At 35.7% G+C, this 23,191-nt stretch overlaps 2 protein-coding genes across 2 annotated transcripts in view; one reads left to right on the top strand and one right to left on the bottom strand.

The window, feature by feature from the left end:
* Positions 1 to 9,860, top strand: part of CENPU (centromere protein U) — a 30,429-nt gene extending 20,569 nt beyond the window's left edge. The window contains exons 9-13 of the mRNA XM_061177397.1: positions 459 to 537; positions 760 to 807; positions 2,256 to 2,317; positions 4,376 to 4,532; positions 9,461 to 9,860. Of these exons, the coding sequence (XP_061033380.1) occupies positions 459 to 537; positions 760 to 807; positions 2,256 to 2,317; positions 4,376 to 4,532; positions 9,461 to 9,574 (460 nt within the window). The 3' untranslated portion in view covers positions 9,575 to 9,860. The remainder of the gene's footprint in view (positions 1 to 458; positions 538 to 759; positions 808 to 2,255; positions 2,318 to 4,375; positions 4,533 to 9,460) is intronic.
* Positions 9,861 to 10,088: 228 nt separating this feature from the next.
* Positions 10,089 to 23,191, bottom strand: part of PRIMPOL (primase and DNA directed polymerase) — a 40,165-nt gene continuing 27,062 nt past the window's right edge. The window contains exons 8-14 of the mRNA XM_061177294.1: positions 22,504 to 22,666; positions 20,243 to 20,331; positions 18,365 to 18,454; positions 18,176 to 18,284; positions 13,678 to 13,760; positions 13,552 to 13,598; positions 10,089 to 10,460 (exon numbers count right to left, since the gene is read on the bottom strand). Of these exons, the coding sequence (XP_061033277.1) occupies positions 10,215 to 10,460; positions 13,552 to 13,598; positions 13,678 to 13,760; positions 18,176 to 18,284; positions 18,365 to 18,454; positions 20,243 to 20,331; positions 22,504 to 22,666 (827 nt within the window). The 3' untranslated portion in view covers positions 10,089 to 10,214. The remainder of the gene's footprint in view (positions 10,461 to 13,551; positions 13,599 to 13,677; positions 13,761 to 18,175; positions 18,285 to 18,364; positions 18,455 to 20,242; positions 20,332 to 22,503; positions 22,667 to 23,191) is intronic.

Raw genomic sequence — 23,191 nt, 5'->3', positions numbered from 1 at the left:
TTGCAGAACTGAATGGCTGGCTTCTGGCTACTTACTCATTGGTTAGTCCAGATGTGTTATACAATTATTTCTCCAGTTATAGCAGGGAGGGAGGAAGGAAGGGGCTAAAGTCTGCTGCTCACTGGATCAGGCAGCAGAAAAAGACGGGGATTGGCTGTAAACATTGCTTTCTACATGGCTTAGTGTCACCTGTGGATGTGGCCAGTGTCAGGGAGTGCTGACTACATACATGAGGGTTTGGGGGAAGTATCTCCTGTTCTTTTTCTTTTGTTTGTTGAGATGTTTCCAGTATTTTTTTAAATCTGAGAAAGGGCTGCAAGCTGACCATGCCATCTTAGATATTCAAAAGGGCACACACCAAACTGTGTGTGTGTCTATGGGTGTGCTAAACAAATGCAACACACCTTTCAAAATCCTTTATGTAATACCTAAGTTTAACTTTCTTTATTCTGCTATAGGCAAAAAACAGACTCTAGAATTTGTAAGGAAGCCATCAACAAATTTCATTCTAATTTGAAAGAAGAACTCATCAAAATGGTAAGTTCATTGACATAAATTTGTTGGTCTAGATATTTTTTACTAATCCGGAGCAGCATACCGTTATCTTAGAAAAGCTTGCATTTGCTGGCAATGTGGTAAAGAACTCATTAGAACTATACATATTTCACATGTTTTTAAACTAGATGTGGTTATATTGTAAACTGATAAACAGTTAACTGTGGAAAATGCAGGCGAATATTTATTTTTTGTTTTGTGTAGCTTAAAGAAGTCCAGATGTTGAAAACTCTGAAAAGGAAGAACACTAAGGTAACTCACTTATGTGATTAGAAACACAGTCCTGTAGAACATGCACATATGTAGAGTTAAGTAAAGACCTGACTCTGGGTTTTATGACCTTGAGAGTTTGTATAAGATCTTTTATCTTTTTAGTCAGGCTTTTCTTTGGTTGATCTGGTGATTGATCAGATGAGTATCCTGCAAGCTGAGGAACTGGGGATCCTAGTTAGCCTAAAAATGGCTCTCAAGCCCAAAATGACCACTTACATGGATAAGTATTAAGTAATGTATATTTATCACTGTTGTGTATGTCAAAAACCTTTTAGACTAAAGAACTGTCTTATGTCTCAGGTAAAAAGGCAGCCTGGGAAGAATCCTGGGTTAAGGGTCAGGAGACCTCCTTTCTTGTCCTGGTTCTGTTCCTTCAATGCACTGTATGCCACTAGCTTGCAAGGAAACATGAGGCCCTCCTTGCCCATCTGTTTATAGTTGGACCACTTGACATCCGATGTTCTAGCTCCAAACTTGCATGAACCTACGTGTGGAAGTGCAGCTCCCCCCCTCTACATTTATAACAGAAATGGATTTGAAATGTATACATTTTTCCTTCTGGTGATTATAAGCCTTTGTTGTTTTTCAGTTTTAATCTCCTGTTGGTCAATTCTGCATTTCTTATAAGCAAGCAGGAGTAGTCTGAATGTCCAGCAGTGGAATATGAGGTAGTCACTAAAAGTGATAGTTGAGATAGTACAGTGTATTATATTGAAATGTCCTTTTTAAAATACAAATTGTGTCATAACACTCCCCTGCTTCAATATTTTTCTAGTGTACCTAGATAAAATGGAAACTCCTTACTTTATAGCTCACAGGGCAGTAAAGATCTGACCCCACTTCCTCTTTTTTTTTAATTTTTTTTTTTTTTCCAATGATATTCTTGTCTGCTTACATTCTTTTTATTTATGTATGTATGTATGTATGTATGGCTGTGTTGGGTCTTCGTTTCTGTGCGAGGGCTTTCTCTAGTTGTGGCAAGCGGGGGCCACTCTTCATCGCGGTGCAGGGGCCACTCTTCATCGCGGCCTCTCGTTGCCGAGCGCAGGCTCAGTAATTGTGGCTCACGGGCCGAGTTGCTCCACGGCATGTGGGATCTTCCCAGACCAGGGCTCGAACCTGCGTCCCCTGCATTGGCAGGCAGATTCTCAACCACTGCGCCACCAGGGAAGCCCCCACTTCCTCTTTAAAGTTGTCCTCAAGTTGATACCCCTGTTCTTTTTCAGAGTTCCCTGTTCTTTCCCTTCATAGCATGTATCACAAGTTGTAATTACATCCTGTTTCTATGTAATGTCTATCTTCCCTATTAGACCAAAGTTCCATGATGGTAAGAATGGGGTTTGTTTCCCACTATATTTCCAATACAGTGTACAAGGCAGTGCTCAAATATTTACAAAATTAATTTAACTAACTGTTGTATTACTTAGATGATCTCAGATATCGAAAAGAAAAGGCAACGTTTGATTGAAGTCCAGGATGAACTGCTTCGGTAAGATAATATCAAAATCCTCTTTGAGAACTTAACGAGAAGGATTTAATCACGATATGCCATGCGAGGCTTTGTTGTAAAACTTGCTGCTGTGCTGCGTTTAAACCCCAGGTTTCTCTGAGCTTGGAAGCTCAGTGAAGGCAGGCTTTGCTGCCACGTGGAGAAGCTCCGAGCGGAGGGGAATTCAGCAGTGGCCCGTCCCCCCATGAGAGCTCTCAGTTCTGGCCTGAGAGGCAGCCGAATTAGAGACTTAGTGCATGCACAGACTCTATCTAGAACCAGACTGCCTGGCTTTGAATCTAGGCTCTGCCACTTACTGGCTGTGCAACCTTGGGCAGGTTACTTAACCTCTCAATGCCTCAGTTCCCTCATTTGTAGATGAGCCCAATGATAACTATACCTCACAGGGTGTTGTGAGATTTAAATGAATAAATATACAAAAAGTGCCTCACGGAGACTGGGATACAGTAAGTTTTGTATTAAGTGTTAACAGTTTTTGTGAATGTTGTTGCAAGGTATAGCTTGGCATGGCACTCGTGTGAGTCCATTCCCAAGTGTTGGGCCAGGACAGTTTCCACCAGGGCTGTCTCCATGGTCTGGTTAGGAAGACTGGAGCACAATCCATCAGCTGGTCAACCAACTAGTATTTTTTGGTGGTCTTCCATTCAGACAGGGCTGCTGTGTGAGCTGGAGGGTTGGTAGTAAAGCAGCAGCAGAATAAGTAGTATCAGATACGCTCTCTGCTCTTAAGGAGTTTAACATAGCTTGAAAAAGTGGTCTTATCAGAAAAGACAACCTATAATTAAGTACTAAGTTTTAAAGATGAGACGGCCACAGAAGTTTAGAAGCGGGAAAAATGGGTTGTCTAGGCCTTTGGTTTCCAAATCTAGTGTATGGACAGGTGCTGCTGGCCCATGCTAAAGCTTTCATTGGCCCAGGCCAAAATAAGAAAGATAATGAGAGGAAGCTTTTTAAGGTGTTAGCTGTGTGTGCTGGGCACTGTCCTATAAATGCTTTACATACTAACTCATCGCTGTAACCCTGTGAGGTAGGTTATTTGGCTATATAAGACAACTACAGAAGACTCATCTGTCTTTGAGATCTATTGTTCCTTTTCTAGATAGAATTTTAGAAGTTGAGAAGTATAGTATTTTGAAAAGGCACAGAAAGAGAAAAATGTATGTCATTATTGTAACTTTACATGTGAAAGACCTAAGGCACAGGGCAGTAACTGACCCTCAGCCACCCGCCTAGGAAGTGAGGGAGCCACGGTCTGGTGTCTGCCAACTGGCTCCAAATCGAGCACTCCTGCCCACAACCCAGATGGCACAGTGAGTTTTCCAGAATGTAGCACTTGTTCAGTGTACGGAACTGTTACGAGGACTTTTCTTTTGTAAAATGATATTAGAGCATAGTTGTTTTTTTATATCTTTATTTGTGAGACTAAAAGATGGTAGCCTCTCCCCATTCTTTTATAAATTGGTCCACAAAATCCAAGTTATCCCTTTTTATTTTATAGGTTAAGAAACTAATAAGCTACTGAGAGAGAGAAAGCAGGTTGCCCAAGGTCACACATTTCATCCAGGCACTGAGTTTTTCCACTGGTTTTATTAGACCTTGGAAATGGACAAAATTTCAACAAGAGGAAGGGGCAGAGGGGAAGGCTTTTTGTCCATACTTTTACTGTTAAATTGCAATGCCTGTCTACTTCCGCCTGGGGCGCTAAAATCTTTACCCAAGTATATGTTTTAATTCAATAGTTCCCAAGACTTTAAAAATGACCTGATGAATTTTAGGACATGTAAGGCATATTCGTCTCTGGGCTTCATTGCTGAGCACTCGTTGTGCATCATGTCTCAAGAGTCTTTTCTGTGTGTTGAGTCCAGAGTCGTTCACGTTTATAATTTCAGAGCTAAAGATACCTCGGACCACGTAGGCCACCTCCCGTGTGTTTTTAAAGCTTCACTCAGTATCCTGACATACTCCATCTCATCTACCTTAGGCTGTTGTTATACTTTGTGTCATTTATTTTTGGGAAAAATTTTTTTTTTGTTTTAGGTTAGAACCAGAGCTGAAACAACTACAAATAAAGTATGATGACCTTAAGGAGAGAAAAGCTTCCCTTAGGAATGCAGCATATTTCTTGTCTAATTTAAAACAGCTTCATCAAGATTATTCAGATATTCAAGAGAAAGAACCAAATGTAAAGGAAACGGTAACTTCAGTTTTCACTTTTCACTATGCTTCAGAAAATACAGGGCATTTGCATGCTAGAGTACAAGAGCTATGGAGAGGCAGCGTTGGTGTCTACCCAAAAAAGCATCACTATAAATTGGTGAAAATTTATCACCACTTCTTTAGCTAATTAATTAAGGCCAGAGGAGTAAAGAAAACTCCAGAAACATTGATTTTACTAAGGTGTTATACTTAAGCTTCAGAGAACTGAATTTCTTTAAGGGAAGTGTATCCTCTGTGTACAAATCTCAAGTGAACAGCTATGCTTTATTACTATAATTGTCATCAACGTAAGACCACTCATACATGTTATAAAGACCAACCTCTTGTTCTTTGTTCAGCCCATACTTTTAGTATCTTTTGTTATCTGAAAAACTAGCCATTATCCCATATAAATGGGGTAATTTTAGAAGTTGAGAAATATTAAAAAGGCATGTAGTAGGGAAAAATGTGGTAAATTTTTTTTTTTATTGAAGTATAGTTGATTTACAATGATTCAGGTGTACAGCAAAGTGATTCAGTTATACATATATATGTATATAAGAATCTTTTTCAGATTCTTTTCTATGTTATTACAAAATATTGAATATAGTTCCCTGTGCTATATAGTAGGTCCTTGTTGTTTATTTTATATATAGTAGTATGTATATGTTAATCCCAAACTCCTAATTTATCCCTTCCCACCGTATCTTTCCCCTTTGGTAACCGTAAGTTTGTTTTTGTAGTCTGTGAGTCTGTTTTGTTAATAAGTTCATTTGTATAATTTTTCTAGATTGCACATATAAGTGATATATGACATTTGTCTTTCTCTGTCTGACTTACTTCGCTTAGTATGATAATCTCTGGGTCCATCCATGTTGCTGCAAATGGCATTATTTCGTTCTTTTTTATGGCTGAGTAATATTCCTTTGTATATATATACCACATCTTTATCCATTCCTCTGTGGATGGACATTTAGGCTTGCTTCCATGTCTTGGCTATTGTAAATAGTGCTGCAGTGAACACTGGGTTATCTTTTCAAATTATGGTGTTTTTTTTTAAATTAATTTTTGGCTGCGTTGGGTCTTCATTGCTGCACATGGGCTTTCTCTAGTTGTGGTACACGGGCTTCTCATTGCTGTGGCTTCTCGTTGCAGAGCATGGGCTCTAGGCGTGCGGGCTTCAGTAGTTGTGGCACGTGGGCTCAGTTGTGGCTCACGGGCTCTAGAGCGCAGGCTCAGTAGTTGTGGCGCACGGGCTTAGTTGCTCTGCAGCATGTGGGATCTTCCCAGACCAGGGCTCGAGCCCGTGTCCCCTGCATTGGCAGGTGGATTCTTAACCACTGTGCCACCAGGGAAGCCCTATGGTTTTCTTTAGATATATATGCCCAGGAGTGAAATTGCTGGATAGTTAGTTCTATTTTTAGTTTTTGTTCTACCGTTATTTTATATATAGTAGTATGTATATGTTAATCCCAAGCTCCTCATTTATCTAGTTCTATTAGTAGTTCTATTTTTAGTTTTTGAAGGAACCTCCGTACTGTTCTCCATAGTGGCTGTACCAATTTACATTCCCACCAACCATGTAGGAAGGTTCCCTTTTCTCCACACCCTCTCCAGCATTTGTTGTTTGTACACTATTTGATTATGCATTCTGACCGGTGTGAGGGGACACCTCATTGTAGTTTTAATTTGCATTTCTATAATAATTAGCAATGTTGAGCATCTTTTCATGTGCTTTTTGACCATCTGTATGTCTTCTTTGGAGAAATGTCTATTTAGATCTTCTGCCCGTTTTTTGATTGGGTTTTTTTGATATTGAGCTGCATGAGCTGTTTGTATATTTTGGAAATTAATCTCTTGGTCGCTTTGTTTGCAAATATTTTCTCCCATTCTGTGGGTTGTCTTTTCGTTTTGTTCATGATTTCCTTTGTTGTGCAAAACCTTTTCAGTTTAATTACATCCCATTTGTTTATTTTTTAAATTTTCATTACTCTAGGAGGTGGATTCAAAAAGATGTCACTGCAATTTATGTCAAAGAGTGCTCTGCCTACGTTTTCCTCTATAAATACTACACTATAAAGAGTTTTATAGTATCCAGTATAGAACCAGGTATATCTTTCCATCTGTGTCCTCTTCAGTTTCTTTTATCAGCATCTTACAGTTTTCAGAGTACAGGTCTTTTGCCTCCTTAGGTAGGTTTATTCCTAGGTATTTTATTCTTCTTGATGTGATGATAAATGGGATTGTTTCCTTAATTTCTCTTTATGATATTTCATAGTGTATAGAAATGCAACAGATTTCTGTATATTAATTTTGTATCCTGCAACTTTACCAAATTCATTGATGAGCTCTAGTAGTTTTCTGGTAGTGTCTTTAGGATTTTCTATGTATAGTATCATGTCACTTGCAAACAGTGACAGTTTTACTTCTTCTGTTCCAGTTTGGATTCCTTTTCTTTTTTCTTCTCTGATTGCTGTAACTAGGACTTCCAAAACTACGTTGAATAAAAGTGGCAAGAGTGGGCATCCTTGTCTTGTTCTTGATCTTAGAGGGAATGCTTTCAGCTTTTCACCATTGAGTATGGTGTTAGATGTGGGTTTGTCATATATGGCCTTTATTATGTTGAGGCAAGTTCCCTCTATGCCCACTTTCTGGAGAGTTTTTATCATAAATGGATGTTGAATTTTATCAAAAGCTCTTTTGCATCTACTGAGATGATATTTTTATTCTTCAATTTGTTAGTGAGGTATATCACATTAATTTGTAGATACTGAAAAATCCTTATATCCCTGAAATGAGTCCCACTTGATCATGGTGTGTGATTCTTTTAATGTATTGTTGGATTTGGTTTGCTAGATTTTATTGAGGATTTTTGCATCTATGTTCATCAGTGATACTGGCGTGTACTTTTCTTTTTTTGAGATATCTTTGGTTTTGGTATCAGGGTGATGGTGGCCTCATAGAATGAGTTCAGAAGTATTCCTTCCTCTGCAAATAGTTTCAGAAGGATAGGTATTAACTAATCTCTAAATGTTTGGTAAAATTCACCTGTAAAGCCATCTGGTCCTGGACTTTTGGTTGTTGGGGGGTTTTAAATTACTGATTCAATTTCAGTAACTAGTAATTGGTCTGTTCATATTTCCTGTTTCTTGCTTGGTTCAGTTTTAGTAAACTTTGTAGTTGGTTCTGATTTTTGCTGCACAGTTTGCTACTGTTATGATAACCAACTCAGGTTAATAGAAATATTTAAATTACATGAAAAATTTGTATATTTTATATAAAATTATGATATACAAATATATAATGTATACATACATCTTATTCTTCACTTCTAAATTCAACTTCAAAGTTTTGATACTGATCTAAAAGTTAGGCTCAGGAGAATAAAGATTTGTTTATATTCAGTATATTAGAGATCTGGAAATAGAATGTTTTTAATTTTTTTTTGACAGTACCCAACTGGTCTAAAGCTTATTTGGAGTTGGGGATTTTGGTTAGTAGGAGAAATTAATAATAGCACTGGTTGAATTTGAACATCGTAAGTTAGGTGAGAACTGAGACTTAGTGACTGCCTTGTTTGGAATATATGACTCTTACTAACATCTTGTTCTGTGCAAGCCCTCAGGCGTTCCAGACTTCCGTTGTAGCAGCTGTCCGTTATGCTTTCAGAGTGTAGATACTGGGGTATATGTCTTACCTCTTCTCCTAAACTAAGAATGTAGCACCAAATGTTAGTTCTTCCCCTTGCCCACCCTCCCTGAGAGCAGGTGCCCTATGGTAGCTTGAACACATTAGGCTCTCAAATATTTGTTAAACTGAATTGCCTAGTAATATGGTAAGTGATATTCTAGAAAAAATTCCATTATGATTGGGTGGTAGTCAGTCTGACAGCTTTTCTGCTTAATTTCACTTCCAAGAAAATCACCTTGAAAACATAAGCAACAAACTATCATAAGTATGATACAGATGTTGGGTGATTTTAGTCACTCACCCTTAGATACAAATTGCACCATGATATTTGGCTTTGTTAATTATTTCAAAATCATGACTTGAGCTTTGATTTCTATTTTACATTGGGTTTGTATTTAATTTTGTCTTTAATCATTAAGGACAGTTTGGATTGGCAACTTTTTTTTTTTTAAAGAACTTCACATTACCTTTTTATTTATTTATTTATGGCTGTGTTTTGGGTCTTCGTTTCTGTGAGAGGGCTTTCTCCAGTTGTGGGGAGCGGTGGCCACTCTTCATCGCGGTGCGCGGGCCTCTCACTGTTGCGGCCTCTCGTGGAGCACAGGCTCCAGACGTGCAGGCTCAGTAGTTGTGGCTTACGGGCCCAGTTGCTCCGCGGCATGTGGGATCCTCCCAGACCAGGGCTCGAACCCGTGTCCCCTGCCTTGGCAGGCAGACTCTCAACCACTGCGCCACCAGGGAAGCCCCTGGATTGGCAACTTTTAAGACACTTTATTGATCTTCCCAGTAAGTAATTTTTCTAGATGATGAATTTTAGGGACCTGCTGTTCTCGTTCCATCAGTTCTTACAGTAAATCTTCCATATGGTTTCCTGTGTTTAAAATAGCATGAGATCAAGCCAACCACACAGAGCTCTAGCTGACTTGCCCAAAACAGGTCTTACCCTGTCCCAGGGATGATTTTGTTTTAAATAATTCAGATGCCACAGTTCTTTGAGCCAACTTATCTCCCGGGATGATTAGCTCAAGCTTTGCAGAGCAGTTCCCTTGCAACCTTATTTATCAATTGTCCTAAGGCAATGAATTAAAACCAATTTTATTAAAAAAAATGAGAGGAAGAGTGATTCAGGAAAACCTCTATCAATATTGGCATTTGGTCATAACATTGAGCTACGTAAAACGGATAGGGTTCTAAAAGTTTTTGATATTTGTTATTCTAAATATTTTCCCTCAACAGTATGATTCGTCCAGCCTTCCAGCTCTGCTATTCAAAGCAAGACCCCTTTTGGGAGCTGAAAACCATCTGCAAAATATCAACTATCAATTAGAGAAGCTCCTTGACCAGAAATGAGACCAGTCTACTAAAGTGTGCACATAGAAAGATTAGTCTCATGCTACTGCCTGTTACCTTCTGAAACTGTATGTATTTTTCCACAAAGGAGATGGGGGAGAAAACCGCCAAACTTTATTACTATTAATTTGAATTGAATATTCCTTTTAATTGTTACAGCAACATTCTCAGGTACATTTAAAAAAAGTAAACTTGTCTAATTGTTCAGGCTGGTTGTATGGTCTTGTCACCAGAATCTAATATTACTTTGTCATTAAAATTAAATGGCTAGGTTATAGTAGTTTTAGAGGCCATATAGTTAATTTTTCTGGTTAATGTCAAGTAATGAGTTTCAAAATGTTTTAAAATGTTGACACCTAATCAGCCCTAGACATACAAAAGTTTTACCGTAAAAATAAACATGCAAAATTAAGCCAATATGAACAAAGACTAACTTTGGTTAATCAAATAAGGAGACTTCTACTGAATTTAAGCACACTGGAGCTAATTTTCAATAAAACTGGTTTACTTCAATAAATAAGATTTGGAAGCAAAATAATAAAACTTAGCTGATACAACAGGCTTTATAAGTTACTACAGTTTGTTATTAAATCCGTTTTCAAGCAAATTACAGCCTAGTTATGTAAGTGTCCATAATTAGCTACTCTTGTAATACTTCTATAATTAGTTCATCAGGAATTTCATCAATTCCATTATAACCGAGAAGACTGTTCTCTGCAGCTTCTGCCAATTCAGCATCTTCTGTAGCCTCCAAAATATAAGCATCATCAATGCCATTATCCCAGTCAGCATCAGAAAATGTACCTTTTGACGATGCACTAGATGATGGTTCATGAGGATTCTTGGTTTCGTTGTTCCTTGTTTTATCTGCTGTAAACTCCTCTTCCTTTAGTTCCAAAGGGGAGGGAGAGTAGAGTAGGAGGAAAATACTGCTTATTCAGACAGAATGTATGATAATTTCACCATATAGTCTATCTCTACTGAATTATTCAGTTCAACAGATGTTAAAATGAAAACACTGGATGATATTGTCTCCAGTACAGTCACCATGGGAATGGGCTCACTGTTGCTGCCTTTGTGGCACACTCCTGAAACTCCAAATTTAGAAATGCCTGCAGTTCCTGTGGTACATTCTTTTCAATGTACACAGATGGGGCTACAGCGAAGGTAAGACTGATTTTTTTAAAAAGTGGATAGTCTAGCTGAAGGCAAACTGGTTTTTAAAATGTATCTGCTATCTTAACATATTTCTCTATCTTTAAAGTATTTTAAAAATTAACATGGATTGAAAAAAGTTACAAAGAACAGTTTTGAGACAACTGTCAAAGTATGAGTGTGGATTTGTATATTAAATAATATTGTATCAACATGAAATTTCCTGAATTTAATAATTTCACTATAGGTATATAAGAATGTTCTTCATCTCTTAAGTATGTAGCTGGAGAATAAGAAGGATTTTGATGTCTGCAACTTATTCTGAAGAGATTTGTTATGAACTGAATGTTTATGTACCCCCATCCCCAAATTCATTAGGTTGAAATCCTAACCCTCAATGAGATGGTATTAGGAGGGTGAGGTCTTTGGCAGGTGATTAGATCATGAGGGCAGAACCCTCATGAATGGGATTAGTGCCCCCTTATAAAAGACCACAGAGTGCTCTGTGATCCCTTCTACCAGGGAAGGACACAGTGAGAAGACAGCTCTCAATGACCCAGGAAGCTGACTTGAGTCTGCCAGCACCTTGATCTTGGACTGTCCAGCCTCCAGAACTGTGAGAAATTTGTTGTTTTTAAGTCACTCAGTCTAAGGTGTGAGAAATTTGTTGTTTTTAAGTCACTCAGTCTAAGGTATTCTGTTATAGCAGCCTGAAATGCCTAGACAAGATTCATCAAAAATGATGATGTGTAATGTGTACAGTAGAGGGAGAAAACAAGTGTGGCCAAATGTTTAACAAATCTAGAGGAAGGGCGTACAGGAGGGTTCCTTGTTCTGCTGCAACATTTTTGTAGGTTGAAACTTCTTTTAAAACCAGATGAAGCAGAAATGACAAAATATTAACTGTTAAAACTAAGTGATAGGTTTATTATACTGTTATTTTAAATAAAAAGACAAATCCAAGCAGTGGTAATACTGTACACCAAAAGTACTTTCAACTTGGCATTTCTGAGGTATTACTGGATAAGCAGGAAAAAAAAATCACTTTTAGAAACCCACTGAAACCACAAGCACAAACATGCATCAAAATAACATTCCAAATGAACAAGGATAAAATATTCTTCTTAAGGGGGAGGGGTGAGATGTGACAGGGTGAGAGAGTGTCATGGACATATATACACTACCAAATGTAAAATATATAGCTAGTGGGAAGCAGCCGCATAGCACAGGGAGATCAGCTCGGTGCTTTGTGACCACCTAGAGGGGTGGGATAGGGAGGGTGGGAGGGAGGGAGATGCAAGAGGGAAGAGATATGGGAACATATGTATATGTATAACTGATTCACTTTGTTATAAAGCAGAAGCTAACACACCATTGTAAAGCAATTATACTTCAATAAAGATGTTTTAAAAAAAAAAATCAACAGGAACATAACAAGCATATTATTGTCTATAGATATTAGCATGAGGTATGTGAAAGTGAAAAATTAGTTAGCTAGGGATTATTACAGATCAATGTATAAGTGATCACTTAATAAAAACTCTATTATTTGATAACTACCAAAAAAAAAAAATATTCTTCTTAGAGGCACAATTTAAAAAATCTTTTTTCTTGGTTATCTCTTAACCTAGCAGTTCACCAGAGAATCTGGCTATCAGCTATTTTATATCCAGCTCCTACAGATCAAGAATGAGATGTCTACCATTTCAGTATGAATTTTTTCAGGAGACTTTTTAAAATCAAATTTAATAGGTACCAATTATCTAGATTGTAAACTCAAGCACTAATTCAGCTTGTAGCAGGTAACTTTCATTCTAACCATAACACTATAAACAAAAAGGCTGACAGATGTGGGGGAAAAAACACTAAAAAGTCTAGAAAATAACACGACAAAAGAGTACTTAATGAAAAGTTCTTGTAAAATATTAGTAAGACCCCATATAAAAATAGAGGGTAGTTACAGGCAATCCATAATAGAAACACATAGTAAATCTGATGAAAGTTAAACTGCATTAATAAGTGTAAATTAAAACACCTGAAATACCACTTTATGCCTACCAGGTTGGTAGAGATTAAAAGGCAAAAACAAGCAGTGTTGGCAAGTGTAGGGTAATAGGTACTCCCATAAACTGACATCTAATTTCCTATCGTTTTTTGGAGAGCAATTTGGTAATATGTATGGAAAATATCTGTGATAGTTGTTTAAGTATGAAAAAAAGCCTACAATATAGTACATATACTATGACTAAAAAAACATGAGGGTACACAGATAACAAATTCTGGAAGATGTAGACCACAACATTTACATCAGTTATGTGCATGGTCAAATTATAAGTGAGGATGATTTTTTCCTTTTGTGCTTTATGTATTTTCTAATGTTTGTCTACAATGAATGTGAATTACTTGGGTAAATAAAAGTTTTTAAAAGAAAAATATTCGTTTGGCAATCTAGTAATATCTCCCAAAATTTAAAATGCATATACCCTTGGACACAATTCTACTTCTAGAAATTCTTCTTATAGTTTAAAGAAACAATATATTTTGATATTCTTTGTAAAGCAAAAAATGATAAATTTATTAAATGTCAAACTGGTTAAATAGCTAGCTACATTAATTTCTTATGCAGAAGTGGGAAAAAATGAGGTTCATATTATCAGATTTGTGCTGAGATGAGACAATCACTACAACATATTCCTAAGTGAAAACAAGGTACAGAACAGGGTGTTTCAACAATATCTGGACACACCTGGACACCATTAGCTCATTTACCATTGTACCAAGAACTAGTTAGGAATGAGAAGGAAACTAAAAACTGCACTTACCTCTTTGAGAAGAAACAGGAGACATACTTCAGCAGGTAATGGGAAACCTGAATCAGAAAAACAGTAGAACTATTATATAAATGTCTAATTTTTACTTTGTGGTAAATGTAAAAATTAGTAACTCACAGTCAGATTTGAAGTTTTCTGCTTTACATATAGGGTCATGACATTTTTGATACCAAACTTCATTTTTCAGGTCAACCAAAATCCTTTACATTAAAAAAAGAAAAGAAAAAATTATTTACTATTTAGACTTGATAGAAAACAAAATTCAGCTACATGCCATTTACAAGAGATATGCCTAAGATTAAAGATGGAGAAAAGTTAAAAAGTAAAAGCATGAAAATAGACACTTGGCAAACCATGGTTGCCAAAAGTATCACACAAAATGAACTTCAGGGCAAAAATTACATACTGACAAAAGTTCCTCCCAGGAAGATACAATTCCCAACTTCTATCCACCAAATAAGAGAGCCTCGAAATATGTGAGCAAAACTGACAACTTCAAGGGTAAACAAATCTTCAACCATAAATCAAGACTTCAAAAAAACCATTATTTTGATAGTTGATACCAAACAACTCCCCAAAACTCAGGATATCAAAAATTTGAGAATTTAAAACAATTATAAAAATTGACTTTGCTAGGTACAACATGAATCATCAAATTTAAAAGTATTCATTCACACAATACATTCTCTGACCACAAAGCAAATTATTTAGAAATAAGCAACAAAAAGATAGCTAACTAAAACTAATAACTGAGAAATTTAAAACATTTTTCTTAATAACCAAATGACTCAAGGAAAAACCACGATGGAAATTAGAATATGCTTAGAACTGAATGGAACTGAAATTACATATTAAAATATGTGAGGGGAATTCCCTGGCAGTCCAGTGGTTAGGATTCCACGCTGTCACTGCCGAGGGCCCAGGTTCAATCCCTGGTCAGGGAACTACGATCCCACAAGCCGCATGGTGGGCCCCACCCCCCCAAAATAAATAAAAAATAAAATATGTGAAACAGAGCCAAAGTGATCTTTAGAAAGAAATTTAGAATCCTAAAAGCTTATTTACAAAAAAAAATGGCTAAACAACTTACTTAGAGAATTAACAGTAGAATAAACCTTAATAAATTAAAAGGCAGGAAGGTAATAAAGAGCAAAAATTTAGAAAAATCAACAAGGACAAAATGTGAAGACTAATGAAATTCTTTCAAGATTAAACAAAAAAAGGTAAAGACAAATGTTATTAGAAACAGATATAACTACAAATGCAAAATATACTATTATGAACTTTTTCCAGTAATGTTGAAAATTTTGGTAGAAGAGACAAAGTACTAGATAAAAATATACCAAACCAAGCAAACAAAGTTAACAGAAAACCCAAACAATCCTATAACCACTAAAAATTTTTTTTAAAAATTTGATAAGTAGTTTAAAATCGTCCCACATTTCACAGAAAAGGAAACATAAAATGGTTAACAGTCTATGTGGTATTGGGACATTTCACAAGGAGAGAAAAATGCTGGCAACCCAGTCTAATGGCCCCATAAACATTCCAATAATAGACTTCCTAATAAACAGACTAATGCTACAGTTCCCAAACTGCACACCAAAGTGCCCCAGAGTGACGTAGGATATTTATATCTTTCTAGGGAAACTCTGATAACACATCTGTCAAGCACCCCGCAAACTACTTGCTTGTAATTCATAGCTTCAATATATCACCTTACTTCATTCCTTTCAGTGATGTCCTATCTTTGTAGAGCTGGGTTTTTTGGTGGTGGCTGTGATGAAAAGTACCATAAATGTGGAATGAGACGTGACGGTGAGGGTGGCAGTGTCCAGCCTAATTCCAAGGTTTAAGAGTTTATATATGCAGTGTTCAAAAGGACACACATCCCATTAATAATTATATTTAGGAAGGTTCAAAAGGTCCAAACTTCCAGGTATAAGTCAGTCAGTCATTGGGATATAATGTACACATGGTGACTATAGTTAATACTACTGTATTACATATTTGGAAATTGGTAAGAGTAAATCTTAAAAGTTCTCATCACAAAAAAACAAAATTGTAACTGCATCTATGCATGGCGATGGATGTTAACTAGACTTATTGTGGAGATCATTTTGCAATATATACAAATATCATATCATGTTGTACACCTGAAGCTAATGTAATGTCAATTATACCTCAATTTAAAAAAATGAAATACAAATATTTTCTTTCAACTGATAAACATTTTTTTTCAAAGAGCTACTAAATTATTAGGACAAATACTAAGTTGCTTGAAACTGATTAATAAACAGACTGTTAGGTATTTTTTTTGTCCTTGGAGCAATGTGAAAAAATTATTACGATACTAAGGGCAACGTAACTGAGAAAGTCGGGACCAATGGCAATTTGCTAAGTTGAGAGTCCTTATCTACACAGAATGCTCTTCGCAGGATGTTTCTGCATATGGTAAACAAACCTAGAGTCTATAGATTTATGAGGCATGGTTCCCTGGACATGTCACACATGCTATGTAACTATGAATATAAAACACAGATGTTTCATAACCTCAATGCTCCCTGCTGTGTACAGTGACTGCTCACTTCTGCCTCAGCTTTCAACCTGAGTTAGAGAAAGCATCCAGTGCAGGAAGGACCCGGGTCGCCGTGCCAGACGTCCCAGGCCTCACTCTGCTTCACCTGTGCCTTTGCTTCCTTGTCTTTAAAGCTACTAGTAAAGCTTATCATTGGGTAAGATCTCTGATTCGTATGAGTGAGGTTTGACAATCCAATCCTCAAGTTTGTTAGTAATCAGGGAAATTCAGATGAAAACCACAATACCATTTTAAACTCACCAGATTAGCAAAACAAATTTTTAAAATCTAACAATAAAGTTTTAGTAAGAATATGGAGCAGTACAAAATCTGAAAACACTGCTGGTGGGAGTGTAAAGTAGCGTGACCATTTGGGAAAATAATTTATTATCTAATAAAATTAAATATGTGCATATTCTATGACAGCAGTTCTAGTTTTAGAAATATACTTTGAAAAACTTGCATAGGTGCACTAAGTGATATATACAAGACTATTTGTAGCTTCACTGTTTATAGCAGCAAGCCAAATGTCCATAGTAGGACAACAGATGAACTGGTATATTTATATTTATATAATGACATCATATACAATGATGAAAACAAGAATAAGCAACAGCTACATGCTGCAGTATAGTATGGATGAACCTCACAAATATAATGTTGACCAAAAAAGCAAGTCAAAGGATGCAATTTACCTAAGATTCAAAAAAATGTAATACTGTTTGGAAATACAAATATATATATGGAAAAACCATAAAAAGAAGCAAGGGAAAGATTAACACAAAATCCAGGATAATAGCTATAATCTCTAAAGAAACTGGGGCTGGGCCCACAAGGTACTTCTGAGGTTTGGATAAATTTTGTTTCTTATGGTGAGTGGCAGATATGGCAAGTTATCGTTTTAGTATTAGTTCTTAAAATGTACATATATCAATACATTATATACACACTTTTATATATATGATGTATCTCACAGTTAAGAGAAAGAATACATTGTGGATACATAATACAACCTGGTAATTCTTCAGAGAAGAAATATATAGCAACCTGAGTATCTCAAAGTTAAAAGATGATCATTGTATGATAATCATTTTCTGGCAAACTTTCATGCATAGAAAAAAGACTAGAAAGATACACCAAAATCTTAACCATAGTTATTACTGGTTCTGGGACTATGGGTGGTCTTTTCTTTTGTGTTTTTCTGTTATAGCTTTGTGCATTGAGCATATAGTTTTTAAAGTTTTTTTTTCTTTACTGAATTAATCTACATATATAGTATAGCACTGAATAATAATATCTAAGATGTTTCCAGCTTTCTAACAAAAGCTTCATGATGATTTTCTCACATCTGGCCCATGTGCTATAAAAGCTTGATATATTGAAGTCTGAGCTTTGACATTAGGTATTAAAACATAGCAAAATTTCTCACATCATAAATGATAACTACTGGGTTTCTATTTTATCCCTATTCTAAATATTTCCTTATATGATTTAAAATTCTTCTGGTTTTACTTCTTCCTTTACTTCCTCTCCTTTTGCCAGGGGCATTTAAAAGAAAACTCTAAAAACAGGGCCTGGCATATACAGCAAGCACCCAGTAAGTACTGGTTCCCTTCTATACCATTCTTTGTCTTGAACATGTTAACATAACCTTAACTCCAATTCTTAAACACTGACGGAGTAGTTTCCTTCTTGTCCAAATTTGCTCAATTTTGATTTAGATTCCATAGGTGTCAAAGGCCAATGGCTACTACCTCTCATTTCTTTCTAGCCCCACTTAATTCTACTTTAGTTTCCTCAAGATTTTACTATTTAAGGGATTATTTTACCAAATAAAGTACAAATAAAGATATGTGATAGAGGCAAGGTAATAAGATACTCAAATATTAAAAAACACAAACCAAATAAAATATAAATTGAATTACAACTAAATCTTATAACAAAATCATTTTTATATTCTCATCTTTAAAAATTATAAACATTAAAATATAATACTGGTTAAACACACAGAACTCATTAACAAACAATATTACTTACATGATATTATTACTCTTGTGGGCTCTTCCAATGTTTTCACACCAGCGGTATTTACAAATATCATAAACCAATAATTCTTCTGGGAAAAAGTAGTTCCAACGCCGAATTCCTGAACCACAAATAATGTTTCTAAAGATATTATTACTGTATCATATAACAACAGTTAATTAAGAATAAGATCATGTTTACCTCCTTTAATGCCATTTTTATTCACCAACAAGAGAACAAATTGATCAATTTCAGGGTAAGGTGAACACTGAAAACCTTCAATAGTTTCTACTGCAACAAAAAGAAAAATTAATTATAAATCATAACGGCTAAAAGATGAGGAGTTAAATTTTAAGTTGTTTAGTACAACTATGGGTTTTGCAACCTGCCCCTGCCATTTTGTTTTGGTTTTTTTTGGCCTTCTCTGCAATTTGTCTTTTAGTCAGTCATGGATTCTTACAAGGAAGCAGGTAAAATTCAGACCTCTCAATTAAATCAAATTTTAGCTAATTTGCATAAAAAGCATTCAGTATCACTTCAGTTGCTTGCTTCATTCTGATAAAGAGAAAAGCAGCCCCTTGCATCCAGGAGCTGTCCTAGTATTATGATTGAGGCCTTGGTGTTGCTACAAGCTGGCTGGGGACTCACAGCTCAGCCCTGGTGTTCTCCTATTAATCGTAAACTATTTCATTGAAGTTCAACATCAGATAAGGTCACTCTGTGGCCATGCTGATTCAAGACAAAAATGAACACCACTCTGTAATCATGTGTGAACATAGACAAAACATGAACATTTTCCAAACCACAAAAATGACCAAACGCCCACCTATCTTGTCTAATGTAAGTAGCTGCTCCTTCTTTACCAATTGTAGCTTTAGTCTCCCTGTAGTCAGCCTTCCTTCTAGGTAAGATTTATCAAGATATTTAATCATAAAATTGTCACTGACAGCACCCAATTCAAAACAAACACACTTCCTTGGAGACTTCAAAAGCATCTAACTCAATCCTGAATCCTATAATAAGTCCTTTCTAACACCCTTTCACTGAGATGCCCCCAGTTTCCTATGGTGTGCATTCTCCACCGTGGTGACCAGTAATAAACTCAGCTTACCACAGGTGTGTTCTCCAGTGCTCTTTAGCTGTAGAGCACTGACATTCGTTTTATTCTCTATCTAAGACTCTAATGGAATAATTAAAAATAATTTATTTAAAATCTTACTTAAAGACAGAATACTCTTCTTAAAATAAAGCCCGATTTCACTTACAAAAATAGTACACATTAATTTAAGAAATTTTGGAAAATATATTACAGCAGAAATGAGAGAAATAAACTCTAAATCAATGTCTAGAAATAACTGTTAAACAACCAGAGGAAAATAAACATAAAATGTTATCCATATTTTTAAAATAAACCTGTGATCATACCTCACATATAATTTGAGTCTTAATGTCATAAATGGCCATTTTTCATATTATATAGGCTTTATAAATTCAAATCAAATGGCTACAGAGTATTTTACAGTATGTAACCAATCCCATTTTGTTGTACATTTAAATTTTCAGTTTCACTATTATAAGTAATGATAGCCCAAAATATGTGTATAAAAATACTTACTGGAGAGTTTATATATATCTTAGGAAAAGATCTATATTTTCTTAAGTATAGGAATGAAGAACACATATATTTTATGAAAAATTATATTGCCATTAAAAGAATACAGAAGCTCTCCATATACCGGAAATATACAAAAAGCTCTGCTGGGTTAAATAGGCAGTTATTAACAGTGGTTACCCATCTTTGATTGTGGACAGCGGGGTGAAGAGAACTTTTAGTTTTTTCATTTTATTATGTGTTTATTTTATACAATCTACATTTTCATATTTTTCCCCAAAATACCATAAAATGAAAATTAGTGAAGAAGCTTTAAAGTACATCAATTTTTACACTTTTTCCATTTTGGATAGAAACCCAGTTGTTCTGAAGGATCAGTACATATGAATACTTAAGATTTAAGATTTATAAGCAAAATAAATTTTGCATCCTTAAATTTTCATAGGAAATTGTTTTCTTAATATTACCTGAAGTACTGGTATGGTTAAAATACTCAACTCGTTTTTGTTTATTTTGAGATATGTCACATGTCAGAATTCGTAAAGTATCTGAGAATCTGAAGAAGAAAATATGTACAACAAAAAGTAACATTATATTAGAATTAAAGAGACGTGACGACAGAAAGGACACAATTTCAAATAGTTTCATAATAAAATCCTTTGTTCAACAGATAACTGTTCCAGGATATTTATGCCACATTTGCCTACAAAAGCACCAATCCAACCCATACAAAAAAAGAGTAGTTTGGCGATCATTTGAAACTGATGCTTTCCTCTACTACAGAGTGAATCAGAAGACTCTAGGACTGCTGAAGCTGCAGAATGAACTATTCCCCAAACATACAGAGCCTTTGAAATTTATGTTAACAATAATTTTAAAAGTCTGGATAATAGGAAGAAAAAAAGAGGGATGAAAGCAAAGGGAAAATAGATTAAAATTAACTGAAAGCAAAAATACATTCATAACCATAAAGAATTTAGCCTTTAATTCAGGAAGAAAAATACCTGATATTTAGTTGGATACACAAATGACAATTAAGATAACTCTACTCGGTAGAAGAACTCTCCACTTCTGTAAAATTAATATTGAAACTACAAAAGAAATGAGATTTGGTAATCAAGAGATTACCTGTACTTCAGGCTGTTATTAGAGACCAACTGTGTTACTTTTCCCATACCTGACAGAATGTGACCTTATTCTGGTGCCAACAACAGTGGGGAGCAAGAATCATGTAATTTTTAGGACCATACTACCTCTAGAATCTCAGATATGATGAATAATTAACATTTATTGAGCAAAGACCATGTGCCAGGCGCTGTTGTAAGCACACACATACATACATACAGCTCTTATTTAATCCTCACAACTCCATAAAATAGACGTTAATATTATTTCCATTTTAAAGGTAAGGAAACTAAGGCTTTGATGTTACTTCTAAGATTTGTTATGAAAACTCAAAGAGTCCATAAATATATAGAGAAAAACAACATATCTTCCCACCCTCCTGAGTAACTGCTATCAAGTCGACATTTGGACACAACTTTCCCTATGGCAGTGTATTTTAAGTATTTTTATTAAAATTTATCTCTATGGAATTTCTCTTTAAAATTATACGTAGGGGGGCTTCCCTGGTGGCGCAGTGGTTGAGAATCTGCCTGCCAAGGCAGGGGACATGGGTTCGAGCCCTGGTCTGGGAAGATCCCACATGCCGCGGAGCAACTAGGCCCGTGAGCCACAACTACTGAGCCTGCGCATCTGGAGCTTGTGCTCCACAACAAGAGAGGCCGCAATAATGAGAGGCCCGCGCACTGCGATGAGGACAGGCCCCCGCTTGCCGCAACTGGAGAAAGCCCTCGCACAGAAACGAAGACCCAACACAGCCAAAAATAAAAATAAATAAAATAAAGAATTACAAAAAAAAAAAAGAGTAAAATATTAAAAAAATAATAATAAAAATAAAAATAAAATAAAATTATACGTAGGAAAGGCAAAAAGGAGAAGAATCAGAACAAGTTAATTCAGCAAGGCAATTTAGTCTGATCTTTAACCACATGTCCTACACTAACAAAAATTGCCAGCCCAGAGTGAAGGGGAATAAAGGCATATATTTCTGTTGAAAGATGTCTTTCACACTTTTTAAAAATGACCAAAACATGGGAATTTAAATGTTCAGTAACAGAACTGACAATGGAGTATACCAGTATAATGGAAAATTATATAGACATAAACAATTTTATTTACAATTTATTGTTGGTAATTATTAACTTGACAAATATTCATGACATAATGTTGAGTGGATAAAACAGGTGACATGACCATATAAATAATGATCTCAAGAAATATGTTTTAAATGAAGGAGCTATGTAAATTATATTTCTGTATGTGCATATATAAAAAGAAAATTAAATGTTAACAGTAATTACATTTCCAAATGCAATACAAGTCATTTTTCATTTTTATAGAATAATCATTTTAGAAAAACTGGAAAATATAGCAAATATAATCATAAAAGGATATAAAGAGAAAAATAAGTGGTTAAAAAATAACTTTTACTATTATTATTTAGTTATTGGACAAAAAAGAAGTTAACCTAGAATTTTAAGAAATGACTTTCTTTTACTCAAGATATAAAAAATCTATACAATTCACATTTTAGTAATATACAGTGCCATTCACTGCTTAATAAATATTCATGAACACACAATGATTTAATTCTGGTCCTGTATACCTGACATTGCTGACCAAAGCAGAGAGGAAATATTGATTTTCTTTGGAAATATTCTTCGATTGTATAGGATAAAATCTGTTATCTTCAGCAACCTCCAAAGGCACACACTTTCCTATTTTTGATGATTTATACAGTCGAAAGTTTCTATTTCTTGTATAAACTCCTATATCAAAAATTAATAAAACAATATGAATGCATGTTTTCAGTTATCTGTTTCCATAGTCAGCAAATATTAAGTTAATTCTGTATAGTATTATTAGAAAAAACACCTGGTTGTGGTTCAAGATGGTGACGTAGGAAGATCCTGAACTCACCTTCTCCCAGGGACACACTGAATCTACAGCTATACATGGAACAATTTCCTGTGGAAAAAAATCTGAAAACCGGAGGAATGGCCCCTTCACATCAGGCAAACGAGAGTGAAGTCACACGGAAGCAGATAGGAAAGGCTGAGAGGCACTCTCACCATAAACCCCACCCCAGGCATGGCAGCACGCAGTCAGAAGGGAACGCAAACCCGGAACTTCTCCCCAAGGAGTACAGGGTTCATACTCCACCTCAGGCACCCCAACTTTTAAGACCTGAGACATGAGCCCTCCAAACACCTGGATTTGAAGACCAACTGGGCTCACACCCACGAGACCCACAGGGCCATGAAAACTGAAAACCGCTCTTAAAGGGCTCACAT

This window comes from Eubalaena glacialis, chromosome 20, assembly GCF_028564815.1.
Source record: "Eubalaena glacialis isolate mEubGla1 chromosome 20, mEubGla1.1.hap2.+ XY, whole genome shotgun sequence".
NCBI lineage: Eukaryota > Metazoa > Chordata > Mammalia > Artiodactyla > Balaenidae > Eubalaena > Eubalaena glacialis.
Note: the sequence above shows the minus strand (reverse complement) of the source record. Positions and strands in the feature narration are given on the sequence as shown.